This window comes from Panthera leo, chromosome C2 (assembly GCF_018350215.1).
Source record: "Panthera leo isolate Ple1 chromosome C2, P.leo_Ple1_pat1.1, whole genome shotgun sequence".
Classification (NCBI taxonomy): domain Eukaryota; kingdom Metazoa; phylum Chordata; class Mammalia; order Carnivora; family Felidae; genus Panthera; species Panthera leo.
In genome coordinates, this window is record NC_056687.1 from 18,859,923 (window position 1) to 18,875,555 (window position 15,633).

At 45.2% G+C, this 15,633-nt stretch overlaps 1 protein-coding gene and 1 long non-coding RNA gene across 6 annotated transcripts in view; one reads left to right on the plus strand and one right to left on the minus strand.

Moving 5' to 3' along the window:
- Positions 1-955, minus strand: part of JAM2 (junctional adhesion molecule 2) — a 61,501-nt gene extending 60,546 nt beyond the window's left edge. For 2 of the 4 annotated variants that reach the window (XR_006206983.1, XM_042954504.1), the window contains exon 1: positions 684-834. Coding sequence is in view for 2 of the 4 variants with exons in the window: in XM_042954504.1 (XP_042810438.1) it covers positions 684-750 (67 nt within the window). In the remaining 2 variants the exon portion in view is untranslated. Of the gene's footprint in view, positions 1-378; positions 423-683 lie in introns of those variants that run through there. The other 2 variants (XM_042954506.1, XM_042954505.1) reach the window with 2 other exon arrangements.
- Positions 629-2,318, plus strand: LOC122229419. Of its 2 annotated transcripts, XR_006206985.1 has the most exons (3): positions 637-702; positions 1,709-1,770; positions 1,905-2,318. It is a non-coding gene; the product is annotated as an uncharacterized LOC122229419 (long non-coding RNA). The 2 variants fall into 2 exon arrangements; XR_006206984.1 differs by lacking the exon at positions 1,709-1,770 and having other exon boundaries at positions 629-702.
- Positions 2,319-15,633: the final 13,315 nt, after the last annotated feature.

The following is a 15,633-nucleotide window of genomic DNA, read 5'->3' on the forward strand; positions in this document are numbered from 1 at the left end:
CGCTACTCGTTCATTCAGCTTCTGAATCTTTCTAACAATCATTCCGCTGGAAGTCCCCTGAGGACACAGCAGCTGGCTGGAATCTCCAGACCAGACCTCCCTAACCGAATGCAGAAGTGCAGGTGGGAGGATAAAAGGAATTCTGGCTCAGCAGTCACGAACTCCCCTCATCCGCTGCCCCGCAAGGGCACTGCGTCGCACCCGTGCGGTCGGGAGCCTCGGAAACCCGAGAAAGACTCTGACCCTACCCCCTTCTCTGGTCCTGAGGAGTGTGGCCAGCGCCTGCCTCCCTGTGATGCCATCTTGAGATCTCAGCATCTTAGAAGTAGCGCTTGAGTTTTGCGTTCTGTTCGCGTCCCTGGGTCTCTGAAAAGTTACCCCAACTTTGCAAGAAGCCTGCTGGTGTGGACTTTTAATGTTCTTGAACCAGAACTGACAAAATCGGAGGCTATCGACTGCGGATGCCCGCCCTCCCCCCCCCCCCCGCCGCCCCCGCGCCGGCCCGCACCCCGATTCCCGCTCGCCGGGGTGCCAAGCCAGACGGCCCCCCGCGGCACACGCGCGCAGCCCGGGGCGCCAGAGACAGCCGTCGGCGCGCGCCGCGTCCCGGGGCTGGAGGTCCGGGTGGGGGGAACGGTCCCAGCACGCGCGGGCGGAAGGGTGGAGGTACCCCAGCAACTTACAGCCCAGGGCGACCACCAGGTAGCGCAGCAGCAGCAGGAGGAGGCGGTGGCGGCTCCTCCTCGCCATCTTCTCGGGGTCCGAGCTGGCTGCGCCTCGGAAGCCGAGGGTCCCGGAGGCCGGAGCGCGGGAGGGCCCGGGCTGGGGGGTGGGGGGTGGGGGCCGGGTGGGGGCTGAACTTCTGGGGCAGGAGAGGAGAGGCCGGCTCCGGGGAGACCCGGGGAGCGGTGGGCGGACCCCAATGGATGTCAGTTTCCCCCTGCCGGGGGCGCCTTCTCAGCCGGCCGCCTAGGGGCAGGTCTGGCTTGGCCGGGGACTGGGGCGGGGGTCTGGGCTGTTCCTTTTGTGGGGTGGAGGGTGGGAGCGGGAGGGCAGTGGATGCCGGGCGAGGTGTGGGCTGGGTCCTAATGAGGGGGCAGAAGGAGGCGAGGAGCGGAAGGGAAGACCCGGCGGGCGTCCCCCCGCCCCCGCGCCGCCGGGATTGATCGGCTTTGTGTCTGGTCCGGCGCGGGGGCTGCCAGCTGTCCCCGGGGTGAGGAGCGGGGGGGGGGGGGGGGGGGGGGGTTGTTGGCGGGAGGCGCGGGCGGCGGGCGCTCGGGCGGGGGTGGGGGGAGGCGGCGGTGGAGGGCAACTCCGCCCGCCTCGCTCCAACTCCTTTCTTCCCTCTCCTTGGCACAAAACTTTTCGGGTTTTCAGCCTAGGGGTGGAGATTTTTGGAAAATTTCTGTCCAACGGGCGAAGCTGCGGGGGGGCGGGGGCGCTGCCGGGAGATGGGATCCGCCGGCTCCGCCTTGGACGCGAGAGGGGAAAAAAAAGAAAAAAAAAAAAAAAAAAAAAAAAAAAAGCAATGAGGACTCACGCTGGAAGGCAGGGCTCCGATTTTAGCAAGAGCCTTGGCCCCTTCTCAGCGTAAGCTTTGTGCTCTTTGGAGAGTTAAGGTGTGTTTTGTGTTCTTTGCTTTTCACGTGTCAGAGTTGGAAGTTCATCTAACGGTGTGAAATATTTATTATGTTTCTTTTCTTTCCAGTTACATAACTGCTGCCTGTGGAGTTTTCCACATGTTAAAACTCTACAGCTGCCCTTTGTCAGGTTTATTTTTGGTCTACTGTGCTTTTAAAAGGGAAACCCATTATGAATGCTCTGTTGCCTGCTTTAAAATTGACCTGCACTTATACTGCACACACTCCAAGGGCTAAACAGACAATTTTTCTATTTGCTCCCAGGGACCAAAAATGTCTGGTGCATTCAAGAATAGTGACAGGTCTGGAAAAAGGCCATTCCCAAGAGAAGAAATTGTGATACATCAGTTTTTCAAAGGTAGAATAATGGATAAAGTTCTGAATAGAAGACAGTTGATTTAGTGGTGTGCACATGAAGAATTTAGCTCACTGGACAAAGGCGACCAGAGTTTAGATATGCGGAGCTGTGAGGAATGAGACCTCCCTGCTGTTTCCTTGGTGACAGGGATGGAAGCTTCATACTCAAGGCAGGAGACGGGCAGAGGACCCAGAAAGTCAAAATGGCAAAAACGTAAGAGCTACACTCCAGTCAAGCAAGGAGACAGGACACAGATTTAACAACACACTTTTATGCCAGTTTTCTGGGCAGTGACCAGAAAAATACAATGCTTTACAAGAGTTGTTGGCATTCTCTTTTCTTGTTCTTGCCACTATGGATCTCTTTTGCTCCTCCCTAAAGATACACACAAAAAGGCATACTTTTTTTTTCTGCGACATCCTAGGTGAATAAGTGATTCCCTCAGTTGTCATCAGTTAAAGCATTTGTCAAATAGCTACAGTGTGTTGGATGCTGGGGTACAATGATGAACAAGACTGAGTCTTTGCTACTAACGAGCTCACGGTCTCGAGCTCACGGTCTTGAGAGAGAAAGTCCCATCTGGAAAGATTTCTAATATCACATAAGTGTTGTGGGAGAACAGAAAATAATAACAGCACTTTTTACTGAGTGCTTTCTCAGTGGGGGAGTCTGGCTAGTGCCACACTGAATCCCCCAACAACTCCGTAAGGGAGAAAATGTTATCATTCCCACTTTGCAGATGAAAACTGGACTGCTAGATGCCAATGGCTTGTTCAAGGTCAAGAATAAGGGGGATGTTCCTCTACTGAAGGGTGTGTGCAGGGCTTTATAAGGCATGAAAAATTGTAGCTGTTGAAAGGAAGAAAATAAGCAAATGGCATTCTAGGTAGAGAAAAGAGCAAGATGAAAAGCTGGAAAATTCTGGCTTGTTTAGGTAAAGCAATGTTCTACAGTGCCAGCGGAAGTGGTGAGAACCGAAAAGGCGGTTGGATTATGAGAGTCATTCAGTGCCATACTACAGACTCTGGACCTTATCCTGCAGTTAAAGAGCTTTTTGAAAGCACTAGAGTAGGATATGAAAAGAAGAAAAAAAAATCATGTTTTAAAACTGTGCTATCCCATATGGCAGCCTCCAGATCCATGTAGCTGTGTCGATTTGGATTCAGTCAAATTTAAAATTCAAGTCTCCGGTCACGCTAGCCATGTTTGATGTTCTCAATAGGAACATAGGGGGTAATGGCTAATCTATTGGCCGGTGCAGATATGGAACATTTCCATCAGTGCAGGAAGTTTTACAAGACATCGCTGCCTTAGAATGATGACTGGTATGGAAATGTAAAGTGATTTAGAGATCAGAGAATCAGGAGGTTAGATAATTCTGAAAACTATTGCAATATTCTGAGAAAGAGCTGAGGCGTGAGGTAAATGATCACAGTGGGGGAAGTAAAGAAGCAAGTAGATTCAAATGATATTTCACAAACCTGGTTAGCAGGATTGTCATGGATTAGGTATGGGGGTGAGAAGGGGGAGAGGGTAACTGAGATTTTTAGCCTGGGTTGGTGTATGCGTTTGTTATAAATAGCACATTAACTGAATAAGAAACATAGGGAGTATACATAGTTGCAGCAGATTTGGAATGAGTTGACTGATTTGCTAGAATTGCTCACAGAATTCAAGGAAACTTACTGACTTACTGTCCCCTGTTTATTAAGAAGGATGCAACCAAACAGCCAGATGAAGAGATACATAGGGTGAGGTGTGGAAGGGTCCTGAGTACAGGAGCTTTTACCTCATGGAGTTGGGGGACACCGTCCTCCTGGTATATGGATACATTCGCTAACCTGGAAGATCTCTGATCCCTGTAGTAAAGGGGTTTTTATGGAGGTTTTGTTAGGTAGGTATGACTAAAGAAATCATTGGCCATTGATGATTAACTCAATCTCCAGCCCCTCACCCCTCTGGAGGTGTGAGGCAGGGCTGAAAGTTCTATCTAACCCTCTAATCATGCCCAGGTCCTTCTGGTGACCAGCCCCCAATCTGAAGCTATCTGGGAGCCCCCAGCCACTAGACATCTCATTAGCATTCAAAAGACACTCACCGTTCCAGAGATCCCAAGGGTCTTAGAAGCTTTTGTGTTAGGAAACTGGGACTAAGATCAAATATCATAACAAAAGATGCTGCTATCAGCCCATCACTCGGGAAATTACAAGGATTTTAGGAGCTCTGTACAGGAATCAGGGATGGAGACCAAATATATATGTCTTATTATATCACAATATCACGCTATACAGTCTAGTAATTATGCTTCTTGGAATTTATCCAAAGGAGCTGAAAAACTTATGTCCACACAAAAACCTGCTCATGGATGGTTGGAACAGCTTTATCCATAATTGTCAAAACTGGGAACCAATCAAGATGTTCTTCAGTAGGTGAATGGATAAATAACCTATAGTACATGCAGACAGTGGAATACTATTCAGAGCTAAAAAAGAAATGAATCCATGAAAAGAACTGGAGGAACCTTAAATGCAGATCACAAAGTGAAAGAAGCCAATATCCCCAATGGCTACATCTGGTATGATTCTGACTATATGACATTCTGGAAAAGTCAAAAGTATGGAGGCAGTAAAAATCAGTGGTTTTCAGGGATTAGGGGAGACAGAGGGATGGATAGGTGGAATACGGAAGATTTTTTAGGGTAGTGAAGCTACCTACCCTACAGCGGTGAATACATATCAACATATATTTGTCCAAACCCACCCATAGAGTATACAACACCAAGAGTGAACCGTAATGCAAACTGTGGACTCTGGGTGATCGTGATGTGTCAGTGTAGGTTTATGAATTTAACCAATGTATCATTCTGGTGGGGGATGCTGATATTGGGGGAGGGTATGTGGGAAATCTCTGACCTTCTGCTTAATTTTGCTGGGAACCTAAAATTGCTCTAAAAAAAACCCCCAAAATCTAGCAAAATTAAAACAAACCAAAAGAAGACCTAGAGAAAGATCACAGAAAGGAGCAGTCAAAAAAGAGTGAGAGGAAATGGGAGAGAATTAGGAGCAAAGGTGTTTACAGCGTCACATGCCAAAAGAAGAGGACTGAGAATTTCTCCTGCAGTTAGCAATTATGAGGGCATTGACCCCTTGGACAACAGAGAAAGCAAGCCTCCACTCAACTTTTAGAAAAAATGTAGACACTTGTGTTCCATACTTAACAAGGTATAAAACTAGGGCATGGGATAGAAACAAATACTGACGTGATTACAAACATCAGCGGCCGGATGCTGGAAGGAATAGCAGTGGTTAATACTGCACAGTTAGTGCTTGGGAGCTGGTTTCATTATCTCCCTGATGGCAAGAATCCCTGCCCTGAGGCAGCATGGGGCGTTTGTCAGGAGGCCTGGAGGGGAAACACAGGAGTCCCTCAACCTCCCTTCTATTCTCCGTGCTCCTACTGGGCTCCCCCTCTCCCCACGTGTCATAATCCCTCTTACTATGACACTATAAACAGTTTTGTCAGGCCAGCATCCATGGGGACTTGGTGCTTTGGGACATCTTACCATTGTTTGTTCTTTCCACCCACCCTCATTCTGAATTCAAGGGAAAGTTGAGGAGGTGTGGAGGCAGTGGAGAGAAGGCTGGGTTTAAATTGAGTGACTTCTCACAACATCTCAGATTTGGTATTTCTGTGTTGGATGGGTTATTTTTCTTCATGGGTGTGGAGAAGATGCTGGAAAGTGTGCCCACACTCTGCAATTTAGAGAAAAGAAGGGGGAAAAAAAGTCTTTCGCTTCCTGAACCACATAGATTCCCAAGTGTCTCTCCTATAAATTTTAAACTGTGGGTAGAATTTAAGGTCTTTAACTAATGGGATTCTTAGGACTTGTCCCTCAATTATTATCTCCTCAGATCACTTTCTGGAATAAGCCTCATTCGACATTCCATTCTGATATGTATATAAGCACACTCATGGCTTGTGTTCAAACCACATCCCTTTCCAGCCAGATAAACCTATTCAGAGAAACCCACAGTGTTTCCCCAGCATGCAGCCTTCATTACTGTCCCAAAGTGACGTCTTTCTTCAGGTACATTATAACAAAACTTTCTTCCAAGAAAAACAAACAAAAACCTCTCACTAGCCTCACCTGGTTCTAATAACTACAAGCAGGAATATCTTTCACATTCTTTACTCTCATATAATTTAACATCACTAAGGTGGTTCTACATATCAATTAAATGAAGTTCATTGGCAATCAGTAAATTATTAATGCTTTCATTTTTAAAAGCACATTATCAACTCAATGGTTGGCTTCTTTATTGAATGACAATTAGCAATTTTATAAAGAATTAGATAATATAAAAATGGTATTTTTTTTGTACATGAAATTTCCTTGGGGGAGGAGCTAGCATCTAACAAACATTTGCTAGGATCAGTGAAGAAGGGACAGGCACCAATTAGTCTAGAAGCATGGAATCATAACACCTACAACTTGGGGAGAACTTAGAGATAATTCGCAGCTCTGTTCCGCCCTCCGTTCTCCCCTTTCTCATGTCACAGTTAAAGATGATAGATAATGAGACCCAAACGGTGAAATGACTTACTCAAGGTCACATGGCTAGATAAGAAACGAGCCAGGCCTGGAAGGGACCCTAGTGATATTTTGGGGTGGAGTCCCCAAAATGGATCCTCTGCATTGGCTGGGAATAGGTTTGCCTTTCTGTATACACCTTGACCCAAACTATTACCTGATTTTCCCCCATGGATCCCTTGCCTGGGATGATGACACTTAACGTGTCCTAATTAAAGAGAGAGTGGGGAAGGTAAGAACTCTCCATTGTGTTGCAGGGAACTCTGCCATCTCACTCAACATCTTGGATCTGGGGCAATACAGCCCAGAAGAGAGGATACTGAAAGAATTTGGGCAAGATTCAATGATTCCTCCATTTGGTCACTGCTCTCCAGAACACTCCTAACGATAATGATACTGTATTAATTGTTCACATTTATTAAGCACTACTTATGCCTGGCACTGTGCAAAGCCCATCATAGGTGTCACCTAATAAACAACTTTGGGAAGAGGGGCTATTATTATCTTATAGATTGGAAGAAAGACTTAAGAAAACTAAGTCCCCGATTCAGGACTAGGCCACTACGAAATAATTGAGCCGGGTTTACACCCAAGTTATTTGGACTTCCGAGACCCATGTTCTTAACTGCTAAGGTATCTGAAAAGATGGACTCCAGTGGAATGTGTTTCTCTCTTTTCCTAGGATGGAAAAAAAAAAAAAAAGATATTATCATGGCTATTATCACGTAATCTCTATCATGATAATGGCATCTTCATGTGTTTGATTTCTGTTTGAGATTTTGCATGTTCTCCACAACAACCCAGTGACGGAGCTGGGGAGAGGTAAAATTATGCATATCTCTAACTGACAGATATCAGTCTGAACTTGAGAAACTCCAGATGCCAAGTCAATGGAAATATCTCATTTTTCTGTATGGTTAACATTCAGGGTAACCTGGGTGACCAGCTGGGTAGGTGTAAGCAGCCTGGCTACATGGGAAGCACGTTGTTGAAAGCGTGACTGGCTATGATAGGGTCCTACCTATGTCTTGTTCTTAAAGGAGGCCTAGAGACTTAGCAACCTGCCCACACAGGTAGTGACCCCAAAAGATCTGTCTCCAAAGGCCCTGCTATTCCCCATTCCCTTGCTTCAGCCATTTTGCGTAATGTTTTTATTCATTTTTGAGAGAGTGAGAGTGAGAGCGAGAGGAAGAGAGAGAGAGAGAGAGAGGAGAGGACAGAGAGAGAGAATCCCAAGCAGGCTCCACACTGTCAGTGCAAAGCCCAACGCGGGTTCAAACCCACAAAACGCGAGATCATGACCTGAGCCGAAACTAAGAGTCAGACCCTAGGTGCCCCACTATTGTTCATGTTCTAATGACCCTAAACATGTCTCCAGCTTAGATCTCTCAAAGTCCAGATCAGTTTTCTCTCTTTTTAGAACATCTGTACATAGATGGGCCACACAAAATCAATTTAAGTTGATTTTAAAAATGTGAAATTAAAATCGAGTCTAATACTGAGCCGATTTCATTGATTCTTCACGCCATCTCATTTTTCTCCTTTTTAAAAAAAATTTTTTTTAATGTTTATTTATTCTTGAGACAGAGACAGAGCATGAACAGGGGAGGGGCAGAGAGAGAGGGAGACACAGAATCCGAAACAGGCTCCAGGCTCTGACTCAGCAGAGTCTGATGCAGGGCTCAAACCTACAAACTGTGAGATCATGACCTGAGCTGAAGTCGGATGCTTAACCGACTGAGCCACCCAGGCATTCCCCCCCCCCCCACTTTTTTTTTTTTGTTACCTTCCTCCTTCTCTTCCAACCTTTGTGTCTTCCCATTACCTACTATGAAATCAACATCTACTAGAGGCCAACCACTGTGCTAATGGTAGGGGACACAATGAGGCATAGTAACTGACAGTGCCTCGTCTCTGGAGATGTAGGTGGGGGAGACAGACCTCAATCAGGCAAAGCGAGCTTGCACTCTAGGGGAGCTATTAACTAGGGTTTGGCTGGTTGGGGTCAAGCTTCTCTGAAGAAGTGGCACTTAGCCTGAAATCTGAAGCAAGTAGGAGAAGACAAGTGGAAAGAACAGTCTATGACGAGGAACCAGCATGTGCAAAGGTGGGCAGGTGGGGCTGTATGTAACACTACGCTTGAGAGGGAAAATGATGGAGACCCTGGAGTTCCTGCTGCTTAAATCCTTCAATGGCTTCCAGCAGCTTTCAGAATAAAAGGAGAATTTCCAACAGGGAAGGAAGCCCTGTGTTTGTCATCATGCTGCCCCAGGGACTTTGCATACCCTATTCCCTCTTTGCACTTGGGTCTTCATTCTTTGTCCTCCCCGCCACCCCCCCCCCGCCCCCCCGCCAACTTTGGTATTCTCTAGCATTTATTAAATATATTCCGAATATTGGGCACCATGCTAAGCTCTTTTCATTTTGTCTATTTTGACTCTCGTAACAATCATATTAAATAAGGAGATCTGTTATGTCCATTTTACAGGTGAGGTCACTGCTATGGAGAAATTGAGTGGCAGGCCCCGAATCATGACTGGGATTCTGTGGGTGGTAAGGTGAGCTTTGGGACAGCACCCGGCTCACTCCAGCCTCAATTTGCTTAACCATTATGTGCATGCTTCCCATATGCTTCCCTCTCACGCGGTCAAAGCCCACTTATTTTTCTGTCTCTGCTAAAATGCAGTTTCCTTAGGAAACTTCCCTGCCCTTCCTGATTGGATCAAATCCTACCATTGCAAGCTCTCATTACCCCCTTCCTCTCCGGCATCCCAGTTGGGATATTAAACTCAATTAGTCATAACCAGTCACCAGTAGTAGACTGTGGACCCCATGAAGGCAGAAGTTTGTCTAATTTTTAGTTCACTATTATAGTCTCTTTTACCAAAAAAGGGCTTGTCAGCTATTAAATGCTCAATAAATATTTGGCTACTAGAGGAACATACAGATCGATAAATGTTTGACGAGAATGTGATTGTACTGTAAGTTTTTTTTTTAACCTAATAACTTAGTTTCTTTAGGCTGCTATAACGAAGTACCAGATACCAGGTGGCTTACAAACAACAGAAATCTATTTCTCACATTCTGGGGGCCAGAAGTCTAGGATCGGGGTGTTGGCATGATCAGCTTTTAGCAAGGGTCCTCCTCTGGGTTGCAGACAGCCAACTTTTCATGGTATCCTCACGTGGCAGAATGAGAGCTGGTTGCTTCTCTGGCCTCTTTTTATATATATGTACGTAGATGGGCCACACAAAATCAATTTCAGTTGATTTTAAAAATGTGAAATTAAAATCGAGTTTAAAATTGAGCTGATTTCATTGATTCTTCACCCCATCTCATTTTTCTCCTTTTTAAAAAAAAATTCTTTTTAATGTTTATTTATTCTTGAGACAGAGACAGAGCATGAACAGGGGAGGGGCAGAGAGAGAGGGAGACACAGAATCCGAAACAGGTTCCAGGATCTGACTCAGCACAGAGTCCGACGCGGGGCTCGAACCTACAAACTGTGAGATCATGACCTGAGCCGAAGTCGGACGCTTAACCGACTGAGCCACCCAGGCGCACCCCCCCACTTTTTTTTTATGCCTTCCTCCTTCTCTTCCAACCTTTCTGTCTTCCCATTACCTATTAATGGTATTAATCCCCTTCATGAGGGTTCCGCCCTTATGACGTAATCCCCTTCCAAAGGCTCCACCTCCAAAATGCCATCACATTCGGATTAGGGCTTCAACATATAAATTTGTGGGAACACAAACATTCAGTCCATAGCACCTAACAGTATCTTTTTCCAGTCACTGGTACTTTTAAGCTTCAGTATCTCCATATGCCCATCTCATTGCCCAGTGCTCTATTTTCATTATCTCCTTCGATTGCACACTAGAGGAAGTGAGGGTAGGAGTGAGGTCCAAAACATTGACACAGGCCACCCAGTTGGCCAGTGGCAGAACAAAAGATGGTTACATGTCTGCCTGCGTCTAAAGCCATTACAACACTGCCATGTGACCTCCGCTCTTGTGACCATCTTTGCGAGTAACCAGTCTACTGCAGCAGCATTACTTATGGCGCCTTTGCATTTATTGTAGGGATTTCATAATTATTTGATGGATTCATATTTCGTTTACTTTGAGGTGGGTCTGATTTTTTTAACAGCACAAAGTATGATACACATTCTTTTTTTTATTAAAAAAATTTTTTTTAATGTTTATTTTTGAGAGCGAGAGAGACTGAGCGTGAGCGGGGGAGGGGCAGAGAGCGAGGGAGACACAGAATCCGAAGCAGGCTCCGGGCTCCGAGCTGCCAGCCCAGAGCCTGACACGGGGCTTGAACTCATGAACCGTGAGATCATGATCTGAGCCGAAGTTGGACGCTCAACCACCCAGGTGCCCCTATGATACACATTTTTATGTACCTGTCTCCAAAGGTCCCACTATTATTATTGTCTGTTACCTCAAGGTAGTTGTGTGTAAAAAATTTGGAAGTTTTTGGCTCATGGCCAAACTGACAATGGCAATATTTGAGTTTTTAGTAGTAGAGTCTCTTACCTGCTTATTTGCCAAGAGAGTATTTCTGCCATTGAACCAAAAAAGAAAAACGTGACTTAAAAGTATTCTTTGGGGGCACCTGGGTGGCTCAGTCGGTTGAGTGTCCACCTCTTGATTTTGGCTCGGGTCATAATCCCAGGGTCATGGGATCAAACCCTGTGTTGGGCTCCACACTGAGCATGGAGCCTGCTTGAGATTTGCTCGCTCTCTCTCTCTCTCTCTCTGTGCTCCTCTACCCTGCTTATGTGCAAGCTCTCTCTCTCTCTCTCTCTCTCAAATAAATTTAAAAAATTAAAGCATTCTTTGCATTTCGGTTAATTTTTCTTGAATTACAGATAGAAAAAGATAGAAGCCACTGCAGCCCTTTGTCTTTAGCCCTAGTCCTCAAGCCCTCTTTTGAATTTTTTTTAATGTTTATTTACTTTTGAGGGAGAGAGAGAGACAGAGAGAGAGGGAGAGCACGCTCGCGCACACAAGTTGGGGAGGGACAGAGAGAGAAGGAGACGCGGAATCCGAAGCAGGCTCCAGGCTCCGAGCTGTCAGCGCAGAGCCCGCCGTGGGGGCTAGAACTCTCAGAGAGCAAGATCATGACCTGGGCCGAAGTTGGACGCTCAACCGACTGAGCCACCCAGGCGCCCCTCAAGGCCCTCCTCTGAAGTACGGAGTTCAGTATGTCCTCCAACATAAGGCAGATAAATAGAAGTGCGTGTAGCAAACGGACTGTTTATTATTTATTTGGTGTTTATATCCCGAACATATTTTAATGTTTTGCATAATCAAGTTCTTCATGCTATACTTAGCATTCGATACTCAAAACAACTTTTCCTACCAGCATCTCAACTGTGTTCTTTCATCTTTAAGATCTTTGGGAGAGGGTTGGAGAACACAAATGAACTTGATGTACCTTGCTCTGGCAAAAACTGGATGAGGTGGACAAGGAACAGAATGATGCCTTTTTGCTCCCAAAGATTTAAGAATCCACTGTGTTCTTGGATCCATCCTCTTTAAACCAGGTGGATAGTGTTAGTCTTTCCAGAATGCTTTTTTTTTTTTTTTTTTTTTTTTTTTGGCCCTGATGAAAAGTAGCTCAAATTAACCTTTAGTTTTGCCACTAAAAACACTGTAAGTGACAACATTCTGTCCACCATGTAAGCCAAGGTTTATGTTTCTTTGGAAAAGTCAAGAGAGGGCATATTTTCTCATATGATAGACTTTAAAACTCTGTCATCTCACCGAATTTTTAAGGCTTGCCTTGTGCCTTATAGATGTAAATACTCCTGCGAATTAGAACACTCTGCGAAAATATTTTTTTTCCTGGAAGTGTAATACTATAAAGAAAGCCAGGCTGTTGGTTCCCTGAAGGGCTAGGAATCATCTCAGGTGCAGAAGTTCAAATGCTTGTCTGCTGGCTTGGAGCCAGTGAACACAATGGCTGGCAACAGTGGAGACTTTGAAAATGCCCCGTGGGGAGGGATGCTGTTTAGCAAGCAGCATGCCGGATTAGAGTCCTGGTGGTAGGAGTGGCCATCCTCATCAGTCCTTCCTAGGATAGGGACTAAACATCCTGGAGTACTGAAAATCAGAAGTGAGGATATACTGGTCATTCCAGAAGTAACATCTCTGTTTCCTAGAGACACTCTTAGATGAGCCACCTAATGCCTCTGGAACCTCAGTTCCTAATATATAGAAAATGGGTCTGAGGTAGGATTTTATTTTTTTTTTATTAAAAAATTTTTTTTTAACATTTATTCATTTTTGAGAGACAGAGAGAGACAGAGCATGAGCAGGGAAGGGGCAGAGAGAGGGAGATACAGAATCCAAAGCAGGCTCCAGGCCCTGAGCTGTCAGCACAGAGCTGAGGTAGGTGATTTTAAAGACACTTTCCCGGCACCTGGGTGGCTCATGGTTCCTGAGTTCAAGCCCCGCCTCAGGCTCTCGGCTCTCTGCTGTCATCCCAAAGCCTGCTTTGGATCCTCTGACCTCCTCTCTCTGCCCCTCCCCTTCTTGCCCCCAGCCACTAAACACATGCACACACACACACACACACACACACACACACACACACCACACCTCTCATGAACTGTCTAAAATATATTTAATTTTATCCTGGTAAGTCGAGATGTAGAAAGGGATATTGGGAGATATAAGAAAGAGATGCCTTTTGAGGGGCATTTGAGTTGGGGTTTTGAGTTGAGTGGCATTTGAGTTGAGTTGAAGTTGTTTCTTCTCTCCTCTGATCTTCCTCTTACCTCTTTTCTATACTCTCTTCTCTTCCTTCTGCATTTAAAAGCTCCAACTTGTTAGCTGAGTTTCTTGATTAAGAAAAAGTGGCTGGCATTTAGCCTAATCTTCCACAGCATTTTTCAACGAGGAGCACTTTGGCTTTTGGCCTAACTTGACCGCGGTCTTTGTCAATAGTGGAGAATTTTAAAGAGAACTTGGCTTTCTGCTGTCAAGGCTCCTCTGGAAACATCAAAAAATAAAGACTCAGCTGGTACTTGGACCAAGTCTGACAGGTCCAGGGTTTTTTTCTCATTCCCTGTAGTCGGAGAAAACGCGATGGAAATAACAATGGAAGATTCGTGGTAGTGGAACTCTCTCTAGTGTTAACCTCAAAAGTCTTAGTTAAGTAAAACTCATGAATAAATATTAAAATGTTTCAGAAAAATATGGAAGCAGCTAAACGTGGCAGATTGTTCACCTGGGTAGTAGGTATATGGTTATTTGTTAGCCTATGTCTTCTGTATGACTGAGATGTTTCACATTTATTTCACACGCGTTTCAAAATTTCATTCTTAGACCCCCCAAAATTAATGAAAAACTTAACTCTATCTTTATAAATAAGGAGCCAAAGTGAATTAACTCGGTATCTTCTCATCCTCATGCTAACTTGCAGGCTCTTTGAAACAGTCAAGTAGATAAAAATCTCTTTGCTTTATTACTGGCTCCTTCTGTCACCTGATCCAAGTGAAATTATTATTATCAAAACAGGCTTCATTTTATGGACAGCGAGGTGAGGCTTCATAGGGATTTTTCACTTGCTTAGAAGGACATAAAATTAACCTTTCTCAAACAAACAAAACACACCCATTTCTGTGTTTAAGAAAATAATATCGGGGCACCTGGGTGGCGCAGTCGGTTGAGCGTCCGACTTCAGCTGGGTCACGATCTCGTGGTCCGTGAGTTCGAGCCCCGCGTCGGGCTCTGGGCTGATGGCTCGGAGCCTGGAGCCTGTTTCCGATTCTGGGTCTCCCTCTCTCTCTGCCCCTCCCCCGTTCATGCTCTGTCTCTCTCTGTCCCGAAAATAAATTAAAAAAAAAAAAAAAAAAAGAAAATAATATCGATGGGGGGGCCTGGGTGGCTCAGTTGTTAAGCATCTGACTTTGGCTCAGGTCATGATCTCATGGTACGTGAGTTCAAGTCCCATATCTCGTGAACTCAAGCCCCGCCTCGGGTGAGCCACGCTTCTCTCTCTCTCTCTCTCTCTCTCTCTCTCTGCCCTTCCTGGGATTCTCTCTCTTTGTCTGCCCCTCACTCACTTGCACACCTCTCTCTCTCTAAAAAAGAAAAAAAGAATACTGATGACCAAAAAAATTTGGTGTATTAGTCAGAACTTGCGAGGAAGGGGTGGGTTACCTAAAACCTGGTTTCAGGGCCCAGGCATATTCTTTCCATTCACACATTAACTTAATGTTTCCTAACTGAGTAGAGGACTGTAGTCTAAACCAGTGCTTCTCAGACTAATGGACATCTGAATTAACAGAAGATCATGTTCAAATGAGATTCTGATGGAGGAGGTCTGAGGTGGGGCTGAAAGTCTGCCTTTCTAACAAGCTACTGGGTAATGGTGATGCTGTTGATCCATGGACCACACTGAATTAGCATGGCAATATTCGAGTGTTTTTCGAATGTATTTCTTTTTCAATTAATTAAAAATGTTTATTTATTTTGAGGGGGGGATGAGGGAGGGGAGGGGCAGAGAGAGAGAGGATCTCAAGCAGGCTCTGCACTGTCAGCGTGGGGCCAGATGTGGGGCTCGATCTCACAATTGTGAGACCTAAGGTGACATCAAGGGTTGGATGCTTAATTGACTGAGCCACCCAGGTGCCCCTCAAGTGTATTTTTGCTACTGAAATAACAAATGGCAGGAGGAGGAAGTTTACCATGTAAACTTTGAATACTAGAATTAGGCCATGAATTCTCAATGGGTGCAATATTGCCCCCAAGGGGGGACAATTCTTTTGTTGGTGGTAAAAAAGCTTCAACAGATATATAGTCTAGCTGACCTGGAACAGCAGGGCTTTGAACTGCATGAGTCCACTTATACATGGATTTTTTCCCCCAGTAAATACAGTACTGTAAGTGTATTTTCTCTTCTTTATGGTTTCTCAATAACATTTTCTTTGCTCTAGCTACTGCTTTGTAAAAATACAGTATATAATACACACAGCATACAAAATATGTGTTAATATACTGTTTGTGTTATCTGTAGGCTTCTGGTCA